The following is a 14,793-nucleotide window of genomic DNA, read 5'->3' as shown; positions in this document are numbered from 1 at the left end:
TGAGTGTCTCGTTCAGCCTATTTTCATCTTCCATACCCGCTCCGTCCCGAGCTCAGGGTCCTGGGGGTCTGCTGGAGCCTCTCCCAGCTGTCACAGGGTGCAGGCAGGGTGACACCCCGGACCAGTGGCCAGGTCATCGCACCACCAATCATCGTTTATTTATTTATTTATTTATCCAAACCCACTTTGCCCCTTAGAGAGTCTTAGCCCTCCTGCTCAAAAGGTGGAACTAACAACTGCAATGTTGCGTCACAACTTCTCTCAAATGTGGAACGAGCCGGTGCCAACCTCTGGCTGGGACGACAGTGGTGTGTGATGTCACAAAGGGTTGACATTTTGGTTCAGGAGAACAAACAGGACCAGACTTTGGCTTTTATAGATTAAACAAAAACAAATATATACATATATATATATATATATCATATATATATATATATGTATATATATTCTCTATTTATTTCCACATATACATAGAAAAGCATGAATTCATCAAAGATCACTTGGTGTAAAAAATAATAATAATAAAAAAAAATTAAATAACTATACATTTTAAATATTCCCTCTGCTTTTATGTACAAAGTGAGTCTGTGGTGAGAAGAAGACTCAGCAGTCCGACACGTCCACGTCCAGGTCGGAGAACTCCTCCTCCTCCTCCTCCTCTTCCTCCTCCTCTTCCTCCTGGCCCTGGGACCCGGGACTCCTGGGTGGAGCCGCCAGGCCCAGTTTGGCCAGCTTGGCCTGCTGCTGCTCCAGACTCTGCTTGCGCCACTTGATGCGTCGGTTCTGGAACCAGACTTTGACCTGGAGGGGTGGAGAGAGTGACAGGTCAGGACGTGTGTGTGGGGGGGAGAGAAGTCTAAGTCTATACATATCTATCTATCTATCTATCTATCTATCTATCTATCTCTCTAATATATATACATATATATATGTATAAGAGGGCAAGAAGAAAGCAAGAAGAAATGCAGCAAACACACGAGACAATAGAAGAACAGTCAAAGACACAGTAAGCGTTGAAAAGGCGTTTTTATAATTCCACTGGCAAAGTGCTCCAGGTGTGTGTGTGTGTGTGTGTGTGTGTGTGTGTGTGGGGGGGGGGGGGGGTCCTCACCTGGGCTTCGGTGAGCTGCAGCGCCGAGGCCAGCAGGAACCTCTCCGAGCCGACCATGTACTGCTGCCGCGCGAACTCCTTCTCCAGGCGCGAGAGCTGCTCGCTGGTGAAGCTCGTGCGCATCCGCTTGGACTTGCCGCCTTTGGCCTTGAAAGCGTGCAGCGACCCCGCGTGGACCCTGGACATGGGGGGAGCTGCGGGAGGGGGGGGAGGAAGAAGAGACTCGGTTTGCAATTCCATAGCATTTCGCTTTCTGTTCCTTCCTTCGTCTAGAACCGAGTCGGTACCTTGAGAGTAGAACGCCGCCCGGCACGTCGTCGGCTGGCAGCTGTAGGGCGGCCAGCAGCAGTAGCCCGGATACCCGGCGTGCGCGTGCAGCGCCGCGGGCTGGAAGACGTAAGGCGGGAGAGCCGCGGATCCTCCGTGAGGCTGCGGAGGCACCAGCAGCAGCGGCGGGTACCGCTGCCGGTCCCCGGCCCGGCCCGGGCTCGAGTCCTCCGGCTCGGCCAGCAGGGCGTCGATGGTGAAGGACTTCCCCCCGCCGGAGGGCTTGCTGCTGGGCGCCGGGTGGAGCGGTGCCGCTGCGTAATGACGCACAGAGTATTCGTAAGATCCCAGCGGCCTGTTCGGCACCTGCATCCTGGCAACAAAACAAAAAAAACAAAAACAAAAAAAAACCCAACAACACACCAACAAAAGTAAAACTAACCAATCTAAACTAAAAAAAAAAAAAAAAGATCTTTTCTAAGGGAGCTGGAGTCGGAGGGTGTGTGTGTCAGAGGTTCCACTCCGGGTGAGTGCTGCTCCCTCTGGCCGGACTCCGGCCTTTATATCCCGTCCAACACTGAGGTGTGAACAGTACCCCCCCCCGTCCCCCTCCTCACCTCCCAGACCCCCCCGACCCCCCCGCCGGTTCTTTGTCTTTCTAAGCAGCAGATGAGAGGGACGAACATCCCGACAACGTATCCAATTAATTGGTGCTCTTGAGGGGATTGTCAAACATCCTCAGGCCCTTTCAATGACAAGGCTTTGTGAAGCTTGGGGGTTGGATGGAGGGGGTTGTGGTGGGGGTGGGGGGGGGGGTTGGAGATTTAGCGGCCTATACAAATTCCTGCGTGGATCTAAAGTCCGAGTGTAATCGGCACCGCTGCGAGGCCTTGATGTCCCCGAATCATCGCATTTGGAGCCTTTTGAGTCTCGCCAGTGGTGGGGGGTGGGGTGGGGGTGGGCGGACTGGCGGACTGGTGGATGGTGATGATGGTGGTGGTGGTGTGTGAACAACACGACCGACACTCAACCTGCACCGAACCGAACCTGCCGCGTGTGACGTCACACCCCGCAGCGTCACTGGTCGGCGGGATGAAGAGGTTGTTGCTGCTGATGAAGACTCCCTTACAGGAAGTCATCGACCCCCCCCCCCCCACCCCTCCTCTCCCGCCTCCTCGTCCTCCTCTTTCAACTGCGGATTATTACCCTGCTCCGCAAACTCCGCGCGGCTCATTTCCATCGTCGTCGCGAGGCGCTTTTGAAAAGTGAAGAGTGTCGGCGACGCGGCGAGAGACCCTCGCGGCTTCCTTTTGAGTTCGTCCTGTTTGTCGTGGCGCACTGACACCACAATGTCTTAATGAAGAGCGCAAACACAGACTTGACTGGAAGCCCCGCCCGCCCGGACTGCCCGGACCACCCGGAGCAGCGGGGCCCGGGCCCGCGGCTCACAGCCAGGCTCCAAACTCTGGACAAACACGGTGGCTTGAAAGAGATTGTGTGTGTGTGTGTGTGTGTGTGTGTGTGTGTGTGTGTGTGTGTGGTTGGGGGTCGGTAGTAACGCGTTAATGAGGCCGAGAGATCAGAGACGTGAGGAGTAGACGGACACCTGCAGCAGCAGCAGCAGCAGCAGCAGCAGCAGCAGCTAACTGACGGGGACTGGAGCTGGAGCTGGAGCTGGAACTGGAACTCGGTTCGGCAGAGTCTCCCCCCTGGTCGGCCAGGTGAGCCTGCCCTGTCCGCCGCTCTGTGACGTCACAGCCCCGGTGTGTATTGGAGCCAGACTGGCCACAATACATTCAATATGCGTCGTCTCTCCATTCATAGTCATGTCCGTGAGGAGCTGCTGCTGCTGCTGCTGCTGCTGCTGCTGCCGCGGCTCAAAGCTGCGCTACCTGGATTCACCTTCAGCACAGTTCTACTGGTACCACTGGGGATACATTCACTGTGAATTATGACACCATCAAATCAACATTTAAGAAATCCCTTTATTAGTTCCAGTGGGGGGGGATTTCCAGCATCCCAGCAGCAAAGTGGACAGCAACAATGAAGAAGCATCAGTAAAAAAAACAGAAACAAAACACACAAAACAGACAATAGATTGCAAAGGCACAATATATATGAAACAATATACGAATTTAAACAACAGAAAAAAGTATGAGTGAACAAGATAAACAAAACAAAACAAAACAAACATAATGCAACACCAAAATCATTTTAAAAAGGAAACGAATATCGGTGCATGGATTATATCTGCATCATTGTAGCCATAGAGGTAACAATAGTGTAAATAGAAATGGAATTTAAAAGGATCTGAAAAGCAAGAGTCGGGGGGGGGGGGGGGGGGATACATTTGAGGGAAAACATGGTGTGACTGATTATTACTTATTGGTTGACCCGGTAGAGTCATTCTTGTTCATTCATGTCGGCTGTTGCCATTTAAACGTGTTGATGAATATCATAAATCATGTTTTACGACGTTGCAGACAGGACGAGGGACAAAAGCACTCAAACCTGCGATTCCGGCCGCCGTCTGCAGGCGGCCGTTAATTAGAGGGGGGGGGGGGCGGAACAATATCACATCTCACCTCGCAGCTCCGTCGACGCCTGATTACCTGGAACAAAAGCATGGAGAAACACTGTCATCATTACAGTGATGGAGGCTAAGCAGTGGGCGGGGCCTCCCTTCTCACCTGGCCGACACTTTTAGCAGGCATTGTCACACCAGCCTTTCCTGCCCCCCCCACCCCCCCCCACACACACACACACACTAATGGTTTCATGTGGGCCCCTTTCACAGAACCATCGACAGACATTTGCTGCAGGGCCCCTCACCTCACCTGGGCCCTGGAGAGAGAGAGAGAGAGAGAGAGAAAGAGAGAGAGACAGGTGTGCTCTGCTCACCATGCTAACGATGGTTTAGCGACTGGCCTCTTGTTCGCCATGTTTCATAAAGAACTGACTGACCACACATTTGTAGTGCAGCTCTGAGCGGCTCAGGTCAAACAGGAAGTGAGGGAACGCAACCAGGAACCAGACCAGGTGCCTGCTGATACGCACCGGAGGTCTCTTCACTTCACAAAGGAAGGTCGCATAATAATGATGATGATAATGATAATAATAATAATAATAATAATAATAATAATAATAATAATAATAATAATAATAATAATAATAACAATGATAATAATTATGAAACTAAATGGGACTCTGCAGTTGCTGTAGAAAATAAATTAGCGTTAATTAGCAAACTGAGGCTCATCATCATCACCTGCTCTCACTCCAACCAGGTGTGTGTGTGTGTGTGTGTGTGTGTGTGTGTGTGAGAGAGAGAGAGAGAGAGAGAGAGAAAGGTGTTGAGTCATGGTTTCTGTCCTGACATGCTTCTGCTGGGGTGCCTTCAAAGGTCATGACATCATCAGGAAGGTGAGGAGCCACAGCATCTGAGCCGGGCCTTCATCTCCTGATACATCCTGGTCCTGGCGTGGTCCTGGTCCCGGTCCCGGTCCATGGTGGAACAAGGACATGGACCATGGTGGAACATGGTTCTGCTCACTGAGGTCAGAACTTACTGCAGTCTCAGGCTTGGCTCCTCCTCTTCCTCCATCTGCTTCAACCCTTCCTGCTCCTCCACCTCGTCCTCGTCCTCCTTCTCTTCTCCTCCTCTTCCTCTTGTTCTCTCCTCCTCCTTCTCCTCCTTCTCTTCTCCTCCTTCTCCTCTCCTCCTCTTCCTCTTGTTCTCCTCCTCCTTCTCCTCTTCCTCTTCCACCCCTCCTCCTCCTCTTTCACCACCCTCACCCTCTCCTCTCCCTCCACCTCCTCCTTCTCCTTCTCTCCTCCTCTTCGGCCCCTCCACCACCTCCTCCTTCTCCTCTTCTCCTCCTTCTCCTCCCTCACCTCTTCTTCCTCCACCTCATCCTCCTTCTCCTCCTTCTCCCCTCCTCCTCTTCCTCTTGTTCTCCTCCTCCTTCTCCTCTTCCTCTTCCACCCCTCCTCCTCCTCTTTCACCACCCTCACCCTCTCCTCTCCCTCCACCTCCTCCTTCTCCTTCTCTCCTCCTCTTCGGCCCCTCCACCACCTCCTCCTTCTCCTCTTCTCCTCCTTCTCCTCCCTCACCTCTTCTTCCTCCACCTCATCCTCCTTCTCCTCCTTCTCCCCTCCTCCTCTTCCTCTTGTTCTCCTCCTCCTTCTCCTCTTCCTCTTCCACCCCTCCTCCTCCTCTTTCACCACCCTCACCCTCTCCTCTCCCTCCACCTCCTCCTTCTCCTTCTCTCCTCCTCTTCGGCCCCTCCTCCTCCTCCTTCTCTTCTTCTCCTCCTTCGCTTCCTTCTATTCCTCCACCACCTCCTCCTTCTCCTCTTCTCCTCCTTCTCCTCCCTCACCTCTTCTTCCTCCACCTCATCCTCCTTCTCCTCCTTCTCCTCCTCCACCTCACCTTCTTCTCGTCCTCTTTCCCCTCCTCCAACTCCTCCAACTCCTCCTCCTCCCCCTGCAGCTCTTTACGTCACTTTGCAGATTCCGCGTGTTTTGGATTTGCACGTGTGATGAGAGGGGGAGGGGCCTCCATCAGTGCTGCTCCAGCGACGGGCTCCATTAGCATTGACACCCGCCGTCGTCGCCTCTCCGCAGGGTCAACGGCGGCCGTTTGGGCTCCGTACAAAGGCCTCCAGAAAGTCCATCATCAGAGCTCAGTCATTACCAAGCTAATGAGGGATTAACCCTCGCTGGACGCTCTCCACTCAGGGGAGCAGACGACCCGTCAGTGTGTGTGTGCGTGTGTGTATTCCACCTGTCTGACGCTTGGCCCTCCGGCAGGAAGTTGAGCTCTCTGGGATTTTTATAGGTCGTGTGATCAGCAGCTCATTTTTGGAGGGACGGCAGGCTGCGTTCAGCCCTCGTAGCTTCACCGACCGCGACTGTCGTGTCATAGTCGCGAGATTCACAAGGAACTGGGGACCGCCGAGAACCTTTCGCAGACTTCTAGTGGGAAGCATGGGGACGGATAGCGTGAAAAACTGACCTGGCCTGACCTGTTGATTATTGAGATTCCTGGTCTGCTGAGAACTCTTTCGTTAGCTCCACGTCGGTTGCTGAGGCAGCAGATGTGGCACCCTGGGGGTCAGACAACCAGTCAGCCATCAAACACACACACACACACACACACACACACACACACACACACACATCTGGTTTTCATTTTGCAGCCGAGAGCTAATAGCGGCTCAGTCTGTTTGTGTCATAACCAGAAGTATTCAATCGTTACTGTCCAGGCACTGCTAACATGCTAAGAGCACACAGATACAACGACAACAAGTGTTTCACTTTGACAAAATTGCGGAGTCGAGTCGACCGTGGACGACTTTTTCAGACCTGGGATTCCGACTTTTTCGCAGTACACGGAACGGACGCCTGTAGCTAACAGCTGTAGCCTGTAGCTAACAGCTGTAGCCTGTAGCTAACAGCTGTAGCTGCTCGCTGGCTTCCACCTCCGTTGCCAGTTGGTCTGTCGCGCCAGTGTTTTCTCTCTCCTTGATGGTGATTTGCCCAAGCAGAATTCGATGGGCTCGCCATCCTTGATCGCCATCACCTTGTGTTTTGAAATGAGGACATGAGGCGGCGCTGTTGCCCCCACATAAGGGACTCTGTCTGTCTGTCTGTCTGTCTGTCTGTCTGTCTGTCTTCTCCGGTTGAGGCTCATTTCTTTCCCTTTTAATGCCCGACACTCGACGTCTTAGCTGTTTATCTTTTTTAATTGTTGCGTTTAAACTCTCAAGTGAATGAAAGCACCATTTAACCCCACCCCCTCACCCCCCGCCACTCCCCCACCCCTCCCCCGCACTCCCCCCAGCCCCCCTCTCCTCTCAATTGGAGAGGTGAGAATTGGAGGGTTGGACTTTTAACACTGGCTCTGTGTTTGCACTTCCTGTCTATAAAGCGCTGCTCGCAATGTGGCTGCGCTGAACTGTATTGTCTGTGTGCTCTCCAGGGGGCGCTGTAACAGGCTCCTCCAGCCCCAGGGGTTCAGGCTCCTGCAATCACCTGCAACCCCCTGCAACGTCCAGCAGCTCCTCCAGGTCCTGCAACCTCCTACAACACCTGCAGCTTCTGCAGCTCCTACAACATCTGCAGCACATCCAGCACCTGCAGATCCTACAACATCTGCAGCACCTGCAACCCCCTGCAGCTACTACGAAGTTCTACAACCTCCTACAACACCTGCAGCTCCTGCAGATCCTACAACATCTGCAGCCCCCTGCAGCTACGACAGCTCCTGCAATCACCTGCAACGTCCTGCAGCTCCTACGAAGTTCTACAACCTCCTACAAGCTCCTCCAGGTCCTACAACCTTCTACGGCACCTGCAACACCTGCAGCTCCTGCAGATCCTACAACATCTGCAGCCCCCTGCAGCTACGACAGCTCCTGCAATCACCTGCAACCTCCTGCAGCTCCTGCAACGTCCTGCAACTACCACGAAGTTCTACAACCTCCTACAAGCTCCTCCAGGTCCTACAACCTTCTACGGCACCTGCAACACCCGCAGCTCCTGCAGCTTCAACTACCTCCAACTACCTCCAACTACCTCCAACTACCTCCTGCTTTACCTGCGGCTCCTGCGGCGCTCCTGCAGCACCTGCAGCTGCTGCCCACCAGAGGACAATTACTGCCTCCAGTCTGCTGATCAAAGCAGCGTCTCCATGGAGACGCGTGGCAAACAAAGACAGACATGTGTACTGGGAGTGATGGTAGCCGTAATGGGAGCGGTGGACACTTCCAGCTCTTTGACTCTGGCTGCTAATTTAGTGTGTTTTTATTAGGGGCCGAGTGAAAGTTTCACACAGGACCACACAGGCCGACAGGTGGAGACGGACCCGCCCCTTTCCTGGAGTTGCCGGGCCTCTGCTGCCACCTGTTGGACACAAGCAGTAACAACAGCAGCAGCCCGAAGTTGTAATCTTCTTATCCTTTCAAGGTAAAAGATTTAAAGGAGTAACAACGATTAATTTCACTACATCGATCAAGCCTAAGTTCTTTCAGATTTGATAGCGGGCTCGTGAGTTAGATATTTCTAGGTTTTAATGTTTGAATTGTTGTATGAGTTCAAGATTATTTGGTGGTGTTTCCCCCAGGATGCATATGTTTTAAGGCCTGTTTAAATTTAAATTTGAAGTCTTCATTCCAACGAATAAATAAGCATTGAATAATAATGATAACTTATATTCATATCGTGCCTTTCAAGACACCCAAGGACGCTTCACATAACAAAATGAAACACATTATTAGACTTGACAGAGTCCAGTCCAGTGTTGGCAGCTGGCGAACAGCAGAGGGGAGAGAGTTCCCGAGGACAGGGGGCAGCCACACTGAAGGCTCAGTCACCAAGAGTCCGCTTGTTGCCGGGAGGGATGATGAGGAGCCCCGAATCAGACGATCTCAGGTTCCCGGGATGGGGAGTGGTCCTTGAGAAGGTCAGACGGGTACTGTGGGGCCTGGGCATGGAGAGCTTTCTCGCTGAGATGAGGAAGTTTGTAGGCGGTGCGGAACTTAACCGGAAGCCAGTGGAGACGTTTGAGGGAAGGCGTGATGTGCTGCCGGTCCGGTGTCTGGTGCGGGTGAGCAGTCCAGCAGCAGAGTTCTGAATATACTTCAGTCAATCCAGGGCTTTATTGATAGGAGAGGTCTGGACAGGACCAGACTGGACCAGAGTGGACTGGACCAGATAGACTGTCAGCAGGAATCTTTGCAGAAATGTTTTTTTTTTTTTTTTTTTTTCGGGGGGGGGGTCATTTCACTGATAGATGATGGAGGTACTGCCCCCTGCTGGCTGGCTGGTTGAGGGAGCCACAGTTATATTTATATATATATATATATACATATATGTTATATATTGTAGGGATGAATGTCTCACGGTACAATTGCTTTAATTACAACCTTAACGGTATCTGCCGCCAGAGGGCACTTGTGTTCTGTGTGTGTATTGAGCCGGAGAAATAATAATAATAATAATAATAATAATAATAATAATAATAATGATCAACTGTCTGCAAAATACACGTTTATTGAGTATTTTCAATACAACTATAATGCAATATAATAGAATAAAAACCACATATACACATAATTGAACCCCATCCTGCACAACTTTGCTTTAGATCGGGCAAAGCTGCCATTTTTGTAGTTTTTTTTTGTTGAAAAAAAAAAAAGGGTATAAACAGTCTACGTTTTCCAATTGGCCGGCAGGTGGCGCCATTCTACAAAGGAACCCGTGCAGCGTCGCTGTGTCTGACGTCACAGTTCCTTAAAGTTATTTCTGCCCTTTGACTTTGAAGTATCCAGCAGACTTCTCTGAAAATGAACTTTAAAAAAAAAAAAAAAAAAAACAATGTTAGCAAAGTGAGGTGATGTGTATTTAGTAATTTTTTTAAAATAGGGATTAATTCATTAAAAACGTTATTTATATATAAATGTGTATGAGTGTGTGTGTGTGTGTGTGTGTGTGTGTGTGTGTGTGTGTGTGTGTGTGTGTTGTCTGACCTTTGACCCTCAGCACTGTTCAACCAGTGAATCCAGAGCAGGAACATTTTAACCTCTGATTCCTGTTTAATCCCTGAAGTCATCCAGCCATGACTTGAGGCCGTGGCTCCGGCAGATGGGACGAGCCAACCGACACGTGAGCGCACGCACACACACACACACACACACACACACACACACACACACACACACACACACACACAGCTTCATTCTAGAGGCAGCAAATGTTGCTCACAACTCCTTCTCAGAAACATCAGTAAATTCCTCGGAGAGCGTCAACATGTTGTTTATTCAGCGGGTTAGCGTCAGTTGTTTAATTTCCAACATTTGACGGTTGTCTGAAATCAACGCGCTTTTTTTTTTTTTTTTTTTCTCTCTTCTCCAGCTCATTAATTGTAATGAAACTCCTCTGGAGTCTTGAGAGCTAAAGCGAGTGTTTCTGTCTGAGTGATTTTATGTCTCAGGCTAAAGACCCAAAATGAGTTTGATTAATCACCTCTGATCGAGGCAAAGGGAAACCCAGTCAGCATCTGCTGATCAGAGCTGAGAGTGAATCAGTGCTGAGGAGATGTTGATTAGCCACTCTGAGTAAGATGAAGAGTGAACGACTGTTTTTTGCCACGTTTCCACGGGTGCACTTGGGCCCGGTTTGTAGGCGTTGCCACTGGATGGCCGACCCGGTGGGCAACGGGAGGGGAGACGGCCTCGACTTTGCCGGTGGGCGATGAGAGAACAATATTCGAAAACATGCATGATGACTGCGAGTGTGTTGTGACCAAAAGCAACGTTAGTTTTTAAGGCTATTTGCAAAGTACAACCGCCGTCTTATGCTAGCCACCACCGCTAACTCTGTGTTCGGCAGGGAATCTGAAGAAGCAGCAGTTCTGCCGCTAGCGTGTTAAAACTGGCTTCATGAAGCTGTCGCTGTTTTGTGCTTTGAGTGGACTTGAGTTGTCCAGACATTCTTGTCATGTGATAATAAACGACTCTGACCGAAGCGAGCGTTTCAGCGTCTACATTCTCTCTGCGAGGACACTGTTTCAACACAAGCCGACAGTATTTAACAATTCCATGTCAATGTGAAAAGTAAAACCTCTGAATGACGCTGAAGGCATAACAGACAGTGGAAACGTGCCCTTTGTCTCCTCCCTGCAGTGGCTCCTCCAGGCTGACTGCAGTTTCTCCAACTGAACAAGGCATCGTTCAGCTTCTTGAAGACCTGAAGACCTCTTAAAACCCTCAAGACCTCCTGAAGACCTGAAGACCTCTTAAAGACCTGAAGACCTCCTGAAGACCTGAAGACCTCCTCAAGACCCGAAGAGCTCCTCTGGGCCCCAGGACGGGTGGGCTCCTCCTCCACACCTCCTCCTTCTCCCGCCGTCTTCCAGCCCCCAACGTCTTTTGTCTCCTTTCAGAATTCCTGCCAGAGGCCGGAGCTTCTTCTCCAGCGTCCATCTGTTGGCTGCAGGTCCCCCCCCCCTTACCCCCACCACCACCGCTTCTCCACTGACCTCACCCCGGACTCTGTGGTGGGGGGTGACCAGTGTAAAGGGTGACCCAGTCGTGGCGGGAGAGTGTTCATTGACACCAGCTGATACTTAACAATAAGAGTGGACGATGGTCAGCAGGGGGCGGCTGCTCCTCCTCCACCGGGGGGGAAACTGCTGCTCCAAACTTCATTCTACCCTATTTTTGCTCGACCTCAGGCGCCTGATGTTTCCTCAGGCACGAAGCCGGAGCAATGAGACGACGTGGAAGCGGATCGCACCGCCGCAGTAGCAGCAGATGTCTCTTCGGAAACCACGCTGACTCAGTTTTCACCAGCTTATCTGGGGGCAAAAAAAAAGTCCCATCTCGTCTCGTCTCTTGGCTTGGCTTGGCTTGGTGGGACAGCGGGAATGCCGCTCTGGAATTCACGCTCGGAGTTTCCACGTTTGTTTTCCTTAATGTTTGTCACTGGCTAGGCTAGGCTAGGCTAGGCTAGGCTAGGCTGTGATTTGGTTCTCTGTGGCAGCAGCAGCAGCAGATGCAGCTGCAGCAGCAGCAACAGCTGTTCTCGACAGGCATCGCCACTGTCAACCCCCCATCCCCCGACCCTTCCCAACCCCCCCCCCCACCACCACCACCACCACCACCCCCTCACACGTCAGATGTGTGAATGTTAACACGCAGACACCAAAACATTTACAGATGAGACAAATGCAAATATTGCGAGCGGGAGGACGGCATCCAACGGGCCGGCGGCCTCCACCTGCAGGATCACCGTGCAGGATCGAGGACGCTCACATTCTGCCACTAGAATATGAGACGCTAATTGATTAACTGAAATAAACATTGGCAGATTAATCGATTGTTTGGGGGCAGGGGGGGTGGGGGTGGGGGGGGTGATGGGTAGATTAATCAATTTAAAAAAGAATTGTCTGATATTTTGTCGCTGAAACAACAAGAAAACATTGTCGTTTATGCCTTTATTGTGAAAGCTTTTATCAAGCAATCAGCAATCATAAGAGAACATGTGAAAAGGGGACCATGTGACAATGTAACCTTAAGAGTCCAGGACTGCGCCACAGTCCTCTTAGGACTTGGAAAACCTAACTCTACTCTTTCAAAATTTGGGCGCCAATTTTGGCACTCCAAATTTTCCCTGCATGCGCCTCTCATAAAAGTGTGTGGGCGCCGCTGTGTTCCTCGTAAAGTACTGCATGATGTGACGTCCACGTGAGAGTCCTGCCAACAACCGGCGGTTTGCCGAATGCAAATAAAAGGTGGCGGTGGGCGTGATTACGAGCGTAATAAAGCCAGATTAGATGTCCAGCGAGGAGATGCAGCAAAGGTGTTTACAAATCAGCACGGTGGAAGTCAAAAAAAACAAAACAGGTTCACACACTCCAGGCTGTGCTGTGGGGGGGGGGGGGGGGGTGAACCACCGGGACCACACCGCAGGAAGCTGTACAAAAACAACAAAACAACCAACAATAACACAGCAGCTAGTCTCACAGAACAGCGCTAACTCCCTCGGAGCAATAAACGTGAAGAAAGGCGGGCAGGGGGAAATAAAAGGACCGACGCATCTTTCTTTCATGTGCACGGCAGAAACATTGCAGAGACGCAAGTTTTGCCGAGTGAAATTCCTGCGCCGGCATGCAGCCTCCAGGCTGACCCGCTGATTGAGAGGCGGCGGACGGACGTTCCTGTCTGTCTGTCTGTCTGTCTGTCTGTCTGTCGCTTCTCTCCTGAGTGTGAAGCCACGGGAAAAAAAAACAGGAGGCTTGCGATGGATGAAGCATCATGTGACCAGAACAGCCCTCAGACAATGACAAAGCAGACACAGCAGCCGGCCTTATGGTTTTCATCACTGTGAAAATGTACATGTTTGATATATATATCTTGATAGATTTTAAGATATCATACATACGTATGTTTGTACACACTGAGCCCATGATTCCTTTCTTTTTGCGACTGCGCCGCAGTGTCACCTTTCGCTCTGCTGCGTGAAGGAGGAAGTGTGGAAGCAGCGGGGAGTTGACGTAGTTTTGGTGTGAACAGAAGGTCTTGTATTCAGGTGTGTGTGTGTGTGTGTGTGTGTGTGTTTGTGTGCGAGTGAGTGAGTGAGTGAGTGCGTGTGAAGGGGAGGGGTCTCTCCCTCCTGTTGCCGTCTCTATCTCTATCTGTCTCTTTTGAGATGTAGGGCGGATGACGGCTCAGCCCCGGCCTCCTCCAGGAGCTCGTCAGCCTTCATTAACATCGCAGATGGCAATCACACAGATACCTCGGCGGCCCACTGAATATACAGGCCGTGGCCACGGAGACAAGCTGCGGGACGGCGCACCCCCACCGCCTCCCTCTCTCTTTCACACACACACACACACACACACACACACACACACACACACACACACACCATGTTTAAAGTTAAAAAGAGCTTGTTGGGGACACTAATGTGTTGTTGCTGTGCTGAAATGGCTGCTGCCAAGCTGATAAGATAACGACTGTACAAGATTACACGTAACTGCATGCTCGACAAAATGAAAGGAAATATACAAGCACTGAGTGAGTGTGTGTGTGTGTGTGTGTGTGTGTGTGTGTGTGTGTGTGTGTGTGTGTGTAACATGTCGTTCTCCCGGGGAGAAGAAGAGCAAGCTGCAGGAGCCACAACCACCAAGCTGTCTGTTCTGCTGGAGTCGTCTGAGTGGTTTGAATATTTGCAGTCGGGTTGAACACTAAGTCATGCACAGGTAGGTGTCTCATTGTTGTCCACCAGCTTGGGCAGCAGCCCTGACTGACTGAAATAAACACAATGGTCAACAACAGGGCCTGAGCCACCGTCGCCTGCTTTCGTTCTGTCTTGATGCTTCCAGGTGGATTTTATGCCACAGACGAGATCCATTTCGGGGGAATGATGCCTCGTGTTTAAGGACAGCAATGAAACTCAACCTTTAAACATCAAGTTTGGTGTTTAAACACTTATTAGTGTGCCCCCCAATTTTTATTTTTTTTTTACTGCAGAAACAAAAATTTCTACTTGTATTTTAAAAGTCTTTTTTTCTTTAAATTTATCATTAGACTGTTGTATTTGAGTTAAAAGTGGTCAAATCCTCGGGAACAAAGGACATTCGAGAAGAAAGATGAACGAATTTCGAGCGTTGCGTGACGTCGTCCTCGTTGGCTCCGCTCATCTCCCGCATTTGGCAAGGGGACAACAGCGGAGAGATTCTGATTGGGCGGCGGCGCTTGAACGGAGGCGTGATTGGCTGACGTCTTGGCGCGTCTGAGCTCCCATTTTAAACATAAATAGCTGCGGCAGCGAGTCACTTGTACTCGGCAGAGGACCAAGCCGCGGGACTTCTGCTAGCTGGTGCAGCCGACAGCCATGTGGATTTAAAG

The 14,793-nt window shown here is 51.0% G+C and overlaps 1 protein-coding gene across 1 annotated transcript; it reads right to left on the bottom strand.

The window, feature by feature from the left end:
• Positions 1–440: 440 nt before the first annotated feature.
• Positions 441–1,782, bottom strand: LOC142882615 (homeobox protein not2-like). The gene is made up of 3 exons (XM_076017410.1): positions 1,399–1,782; positions 1,112–1,305; positions 441–801 (listed from the first exon to the last, which is right to left on the bottom strand). The coding sequence occupies exons 1-3, from the start codon at positions 1,748–1,750 to the stop codon at positions 604–606; spliced, it is 744 nt and encodes a 247-aa protein (XP_075873525.1). The 5' UTR covers positions 1,751–1,782; the 3' UTR covers positions 441–603.
• Between the last annotated feature and the right edge of the window lie 13,011 nt (positions 1,783–14,793).

This window comes from Nelusetta ayraudi, unplaced genomic scaffold (genome assembly GCF_046127955.1).
Source record: "Nelusetta ayraudi isolate G7.1 ecotype Tasmania unplaced genomic scaffold, CSIRO-AGI_Nayr_v1 ptg000358l, whole genome shotgun sequence".
Taxonomy (NCBI): Eukaryota; Metazoa; Chordata; class Actinopteri; order Tetraodontiformes; family Monacanthidae; genus Nelusetta; species Nelusetta ayraudi.
Note: the sequence above shows the minus strand (reverse complement) of the source record. Positions and strands in the feature narration are given on the sequence as shown.